Source organism: Branchiostoma belcheri, unplaced genomic scaffold, assembly GCF_001625305.1.
Source record: "Branchiostoma belcheri isolate BF01 breed outbred unplaced genomic scaffold, Haploidv18h27 scaffold122, whole genome shotgun sequence".
Lineage (NCBI taxonomy): Eukaryota > Metazoa > Chordata > Leptocardii > Amphioxiformes > Branchiostomatidae > Branchiostoma > Branchiostoma belcheri.
This window is the reverse complement of record NW_017802625.1, coordinates 135,614-143,529: the sequence shown is the minus strand read 5'-3', so window position 1 is coordinate 143,529 and position 7,916 is coordinate 135,614. Positions and strand designations below refer to the sequence as shown.

The 7,916-nt window shown below is 44.8% G+C and overlaps 1 protein-coding gene across 2 annotated transcripts in view; it reads right to left on the bottom strand.

The window, feature by feature from the left end:
• Window positions 1-1,028: 1,028 nt before the first annotated feature.
• LOC109463146 overlaps window positions 1,029-7,916 on the bottom strand; it is a 34,647-nt gene continuing 27,759 nt past the window's right edge. For both annotated transcript variants that reach the window (XM_019759865.1, XM_019759864.1), the window contains exon 2: window positions 1,029-2,441. In XM_019759865.1, coding sequence (XP_019615424.1) covers window positions 1,418-2,290 — 873 coding nt within the window. In that variant the 5' untranslated portion in view covers window positions 2,291-2,441 and the 3' untranslated portion in view covers window positions 1,029-1,417. The remainder of the gene's footprint in view (window positions 2,442-7,916) is intronic.

Genomic DNA, 7,916 nt, shown 5'->3' with positions numbered 1-7,916 from the left:
ATAAGTAAGTCACCTTAATTAAGGCAATATCAATGGTATTTAGGCCACAGCAGGTAAATTTCATGGATGACATCCGCCGCAGATTCCAAATCTAATGCGAGCAGGCGAAAAAAAAAACAAGGCGGGCCAAAAAAACAAGGTTCCTACAATTTAAAATTTTGACTCAATCATTGTACCAATGGTTTTAATTCAGTGGGAACATCACATATACACAGCCACCATCACATATCACATATCAAAGTAAGAAACAAAACATTAAATCAGAGCATTTTTTGTCTCATCTCTTCATAGTTATCTGCCATCTACCTTCCGGCATGGCAACAGACATCTTTACCCATTTTCGGCATGTTGACCATTGTCAGAAGGCAACAAATTAATTAAAATTTCTTGTTTTTTTTCCAAAATCAGGCGAAACGTAATATGCGCGTTGATGTCATCCATAAAAATTACTTGCTGTGGCCTTAGTTGAACACTAACTTACTGTTCCCTATATACATTTACAAGTCGTGATACGATGAATACAATACACCGCGGCGAAATGTGATATATTTCGTACTTTCAACACCTGTATACGGGCTGTATTGGAGGTATTTCATGCATGATATCTGCCTGATATAGAAGATGAAGATATCATTTCACAAACTTGCATGCGACAACGCGTGGATGATTGAATGCATGTACAGTTTAGGCCATGTTGATTTGATTATAGGGATGACATCCTCTGGGAACCCCCAAAACTGATGCGAGCGTGCGAATAAAAAAAAAAGTTTGGCACAAAAAAAAGTTGCCTGCCCTCTGAAATCTACGGTCATAAAGGTTGAACAAACGACTAAACACAAATTATGGTATGACGAATAATAGACTCTTCATTTTCATTTCTTCATGTGTTTTTTTTTTCCTTTGGATTTGATTTTGACAATCTACATTTATAATTTTTCAATATTTTGTTCCAACTTACATCATATATTTGCTCATTTTGCCGCTGCTTTGTACGATTTACAGTTGATCAATTTTCTCTTTTTTTTAAATTTGCTAACGGAAAATTTATGCGCGCGTGGATGTCATCCATATAATCAAATCAAAACGGCCTAAGTTTAAGTATACAACGGTCTACGCGTGAGACACTCTGGTCACGAGATGTCGTCCTGGGAACGAGATACACATCAGTTTCACGATAATATCTTTGTACAACGTCGAGCCCACTTTGTTACACACGGGGGAGCACTCAGGCTCAAGTGTCTGTCGATTCTTATCTACCTTTTACATACAAATCTTTCTTTGTGATACATCAGCTGCCAAACACAGAACGTAATATATACCTGCCACTGCTAACGACGAAGTGGAAACAAAGTTTTATAGCGTATTTTCTCTGATAATTTCTTTGCTACATGCTAGACGGACGGGTAGTGTAGTATTCCTACTGTTCTTTTGGCGTTCTTGCCGTGTGTTCGTTGTAGTCGTAGTAATAGTCGTCTTCTTCGTCTTCCCCGTGTGCGTCTTCGCCGTCTTTCTTGTCTTCCGCCTTGTCTTGGCTGCTTCCTTCGGGTAGAGGGGACAGCAACCGTCCGTCTGCGGACTTGATTTCCTTGACGGAGGGGTCGGGGTCCAGTAGCGGGTGCTGGTCGCGGAACATGAGCGTGATCTCGGCGATCCTGCCCTCCAGCCGCTCCTGTCTCTCCGACATGAAGGCCAGCTCCTCCTCGTACCGCCTGACGCGGTGTTTCTCCTTCTCCAGCTCGCCCTGCAGCCTGGTGATGGCGCGGGAGAGACGAGCCACGGAGCTGTGATGCCGTCTGCGCTTGTCGCGCGACGCCTTCTTGATGGCCGTCAGATTCCGGACCTGATCGTGCAGTCTGTCGTTGACCTTTCTCACACGGGCAAGTTCAGATTCGATGCTGACGACTCTGGCCGTGAGGTTGGAGAGGAGATCCTCGTTGCTGGCCCGCTGCTCGTTGCCCTGGGCGACCGCTGAGAGGATCTGCGTGACGATGTCGTTTGCGAGCGCGCTGGTCTGGGGAGGGGGGCCGATTGGGGCGTCATCTTTCCCGAACAGCGGCTCTGTCGGCGACGTGTCGTCCAGTTTGACCTCTGTGTCCTGCACAGCCGCCTTGACCCGCTGCCAGAAGTCCGTCAGGGTAGCGATGGTGTGGTCAGTCGCGTCCGAGTCATCGTCTGATAAAAGATGGCGGCCGAGCGCCACCGAGCCGGTAGAGCAGTCCGCAATGTTCAGGACACACACCAACAAAATCCACGCGAATCTCGTGCACTGGCTACCTTGTAATTTTGCCATGGTTTTAACTTCACATCCCAGAGGCCTGCGTGGAATGAAACTTTCCTCTTCTCTTCTCAGCGGTGATGTCTAAGTCTTACAAGTAGATTTTGTTCGTCACTTTTTTCCACGACCCTCAGTTGAAGAGTGGACACCAGACGCCAACGGGAACCTGTAAAATGAAGCGGGAAAAAAAGGAAAAGGTTGTTAGTGTTTGAAACAAAAACTCGTATATTTGTTCCAGACATTCGCAGAATTCTTTGCTCATGAGTGATGAAACGGCCCGCAGTAACCGATACAGCCCTGAGACAAAGGCGGGGAGGAGAGAGGCCGCCACCCGAGCGAAATCTCGTGCGTCAATCGAGCGAGAAAAAAAACTACCGGGCTTGTTTGATGAAAGGTTTTCGGATTGTAAAGCTCAGGAGCTACTTAGGCCATGTTGATTTGATTATATGGATGACATACTCGCGCGCATGAATTTTCGGCCGTTTCCAAAAATAAAAAGTTTTCAACCATACGGTAAATAGTACAAAACAGTTGCAAAATGAACAAATGAACAAATGTATACGGTAAGAAAATGTAAAAAAATGTATACCGTAAAAAAACCAATGGAAAACGATACCAATGTCAACATCAAACGAAAAAGACGAAAATGTAAAGAAATGAATTTTTCGCCATACCATACTCTGTGTCATTTTTTCAACTTTCAAAACCACGTAAATTTCTTCATGGCAAACTTTTTTTTTTATTCACTGGCTCGCATCAGTTTTGGGGTTCCCAGGGATGTCATCCATATGATCAAATCAACATGGCCCTACAGTCAACTCTTCAAGCAGAGGTTTAGGATACGGCTTATTTTTGACATGTTTTAGGTTTTTTTATAGGGCTTTCTTCCCTGTACTGGTATCTTTCACCAACCTTCGAGTAGCAAATGAATACTGCAAGTTTATACCGTCTTGCAGCCACCAAAATATCTGCTTGGAGATTTAAGTTACCTCGCCGTAATCAGTACATGTAGTACTATCCAAGCAGTGGTTGTGGGGGAATGATCATTACCTTTTTATATATGGTCGTTTTTTTTTTGTCGCTACCCCGTCGGTGGCTGACGACCTTCTCTGGCTAATGGATACTGCCTGGCCAATTTGATACTGTCTTTTTGCCACCGAAAGGGATCTGCTTGGAGATTATACATGTAGTACAACCCTGTTGTTTTTATAAAAGCGCATTGTTTGTACTGTGTGTCAACACGCACGCTGAAAGCGCTTTATCGAGAAAACAAAGACAACAGGTCTGGCCAAAGATATCAGGGAAGTAACGTCCTTGATCTGACGTACAAACAAAGCTAGATGGCCTGGATTTTAAGTAGCTAAATGGTAGCCTCTACCAGGCTTCGGAAAGCGGCTGGAAAGAGTAGAAATCGGCTAAATAGAGAGATATTCATGCCAGGGGAGTTGGTCTGCTGGAGAGAACATTTTGCCGCTCCCGAAATGTACTCTCTAGCAGACCAACTCCCCCGGAATGTTATCTCTCTATTTGACCGATCTCTCTACTCTTTCCAGCCGCCTCCTGAAGCCTGGTAGAGGCTAGCTAAATGGCCCAAGTTTCTTGTATTGGAAGTATTTTAACCGAGATAAAAATGGATTAAGTTTAATTGTTATCAAACCTTTCAAATACAACACAATGTGGCATACACAACATAAACGACACACGATAGCCTATACATCGTTAAAACAAAGTGTAAACAACAATAAAGGACTTTTTCTAGCCCCTTAGTGATTAAGGTACAAGGAAGGTAATTTACGAAAGAGGAAACGTATTCTTAATTCCTGTCGTGTAGCATAGAGTATTGAGTATCAGTAAAAAGCTGGTGTTTCTATGTACTCCCCAAGCAAGTCATGCGTTTGGCTGGTGAAAAAAAGATGTCAGTACAAAAAAAAAAAAAGAACACGTATATAAGCCCATGCCTAAACCTTAGCCTCCGTAGCAGGCTTATAGAACTGTGGATTTGGTGGTCTTCGGCTGTTTTCTGATTTTCCCTGTTCTCAAAAAAAAACAGGGGTAATTCAACCAGGCCGGCTATGTTGTCTATATGCAATCAGAAAATAGTACATAGAAAACCCTAAAGACCCCCAAACCCCCAGTTTTTGGCATGCTATGGAGGCTACCCAGACCTCTGCTTGGAGAGAAGTGTTCCATGGACTAGATTCGTGTTTAAATCCGTCCGAAGTTGCCACCAAGACCACCAAGAGAGGGTTAGAGCGTTAGATACTTCAGCCCGGTAATGTAAAGCACCGGACGGTTGTTTTCTAAGCGAAAATGGTTTATTTTTACAGTCAGATAATCCTACCGTCAACAAAGTGCTATTCTATCAACTGAAACACGTCCGAAGATCTAGCCTCTACCAGGCTTCCGGAGCAGCTGGAAAGAGTAGAAATTTGCCAAACAGACAGATAAAATGCCAAGGGAGTTAGTCAATATATCTACTTAAAAAAGAGAGTGCAATAAAGGGAGCACAGTATGCCGTTGTTCATGTGATCTGGCCAATTTGTACTCTTTCCAGCCGCTTCTAAAGCCTAATAATAAAAGCTACCAAAATCACAGTCACGAATGCTCGCAGGAAGCTCACGTTCATATGACCAGAGGTTTTGTCCATTCTGTCCCAATGATATTGAAGACGAATAACATTTTATTTTAGATTGTCCACTATATAACGATAAACACACAAAGCTGTTCAACCTTCTCTCCGCTTGCTCAACAGAATTTGTTACATTTCACGCTATAGATAAATTTAACTTCATCCTAGAAGGTAATAACCCTTACTGTGTACAAATAGGTAAATATATCAAAGAATGTTTAGACCTTAGAACAAGTAGTATTAGCTGACCCATCTATTGTTTTGTACGTATAGGTTAATTTCGCTGTACCCATGTATTTGCCTGTATGTCTACGTGTAGTTTTAGACCTTACGAAAGTCGCTGTACTTTTGTTGTGTCAATTAAGTAAAGTATGACGTCAAACGACGACCTCCCAGACCTAAGCGTCCTTGTAACACATGAAGGAGTCTCTCCCACACTGCCACATTCCCAGATAAACCTACCCTGGATGCCAAACTAGTATCGGGCCGTTAGCCGTTTTCCTTCGGCAGCCGAGAGCCTTTCGCCCGCCTGCCTAAATTACCGCTACGGGGGAGTTGAGCCCGAGGGGAGTTGGCTGGCCCAGCCAACCTCCCCCCGGGCTAGACTCCCCCGTAGCGGTAATTTACACCAGCGGGCGAAGGGCTTTTGCGGCCCGGACAGCGAGTCTGGATTTCCAGGGTAAGATAAACCACGATCCGTCAATCCTAGCTGTCCAGATTTCCCAAGGCTCTACATTTCCTTCTACACGCCCCATTACACACCGAAGATTTATTAATGTAGTAAGGACCAGCCTGACATTTCTAGGACTGTCTTTCCACAACTCCAGACACTCCTGCGATGATGTACACGTGCTAATCTACGCTGGACGCCAGACTAGTATCGGGCCGTTAGCCGTTTTCCTTCGGCAGCCAAGAGCCCTTCCCCCGCACCCCGCCTATCTAGATCACCGCCACGGAGGAGTTGAGCCCAGGAGAATTTGCCCGGCCATAGAACTCCTGGGTTCAACTCCTCCGTGGCGGTAATTTAGATAGGCGGGCGAAGGGCTCTTGGCTGCCGAAGAAAAACGGCTAACGACCCGGTACTAGTAACGCCACGGAAGTATTGAGCCCAGGAGAATTTGCCCGGCCCTAGAACTCCTGGGTTCAACTCCTCCGTGGCGGCGCTAATTTAGATAGGCGGGCGAAGGGCTCTTGGCTGCCGAAGAAAAACGGCTAACGGCCCGATACTAGTTTGGCACCTATGCAGGGTAGTGATAATCCCAGACCAGCAAGGTCGACCCGCGATGTTTATAGAGTGATTGAAAGGGTGGGAGGAAAATTAAGTCGATGGGTATCCCCGTATGCAGGCGGTGTTTGAAAAGGCCCCATTCACGTCCTCTGGAGCATGTCTGCCAGTGTGGGTTTGTTGTTGCAGGGGCTGTTAGGCCACAACAAGTAAAGTTTATGGATAACATCCTCCTTAGACTCCAAATCTAAATGCGATAGGGCGAAAACAAAACAAGGCGGGCCAAAAAACAAGATTCCTACATTTTCAAATTTTGACATCATAAACCTTGTTAAGCAAGAAATGATACCCATACTGTGCTAGGTTTACTGCCAATTATTACAACATCCATTGTCACTGAAAAATAAAAGCTTTCAATCATTGTACAAAATGGTTTTGATTCAGTGGGAACATCACATATAAAAGGAATGAAATACTTTACTGCATCAAGGTAAAAGACAAAACAATAAATCAGAGCCTTGTCTTGTCTCCTATCTTCATATTTATCTACCATCCACATCTCGGCATGGCAACAGACATATTTGCCCATTTTCTGCATTGGTTGACCACTGTCAGAGGGCAACGAAATTTCTTGGGGTTTTTTTTCCCAAATCAGACGAAAATCAATGCGCGCGCTGATGTCATCCAAAAAATTACTTGCTGTGGCCTAACCAAAAATGTCAGCGCTTGGATTGTCGGTTGTTGCTTGGGGAAGTTTCTCAAAGAAACAGATACCTGAGAGCTTGTGAAACACGCACTCCAAAAATGCGACAGGGCCATTGTCTGTGCAGATAGGTCATATCGTTTGTACTGAGGAAAGAACTACTGGTCGTTTTTGTAGAAAGACATTGGGGTTAACCGAGCGAAGAAATGCGTAAGAAAACAAGCAAACAGACGGCTCTGCTGAGTTGGTGGAACTGAGCTGGGAGTAAAGCTGGATGTTTAAGACGGATCTACCTACCGGACTACCCGCTAAAGTTAGTCACTACCACGCTAACAACGTGGGTTCAAAAACAGTAAAATTTAGCCAAGTAGGGAAAAGTAACTGGCCAGGGTAGTTTAGCGACCGTAGACTTCATTTAAGGGCGGAATCAACCCTCTCGCTAGCCCGGGTGCCATCCTCTAGCCTCTACCAGGCATTGGGAGGCGACGGGAAAGAGTAGAAATCGGCCAAATAGAGAGATAACATGTCAGGGGAGTTGGTCTGCTGGATAGAACAGTTTGCCCAGCGACATTAGGGAGCGGGCGAAAACTACTACGGAGGCACCCAGGCTAACCTCCTGCAGCCGTCGACTGACTTTCCTGGCTAATTTGTTTCCGCTTTTGCAGAATTCTACCATCCGAACCCCCGTAGGAAAGCCTGGTAGAGGCTACGCTGAATGGTGGTCGGTACAACATTGCAGCTTTGCTGCTAGGGTACATGTAGGAGCAAACTGCATCACAGTCACAGCAAGGGACACGAACCTAACATTGAAGATTGATCAGCAAATAAATCGATTGTATGGAATGACTTTCAGCAAACAAGAAGACTGAATAACAGTCAAAGTCTCCACCATTTAGCAGAATCAGACCACCACCAAACTTGCCCAGAACGTAAGACGTATTATTTCGACTGATAGTCTAAGTTAACTTTTCATGGAGATAACAAGAAGGCGATATCCTAAGAGAGTCTTCGCGGTCACATTCGTCGTAGCTAGGTCGTCGTGCGATTTTCAAGCCGTAGAATTTGCAAGCAGCCTTTGAAAGAA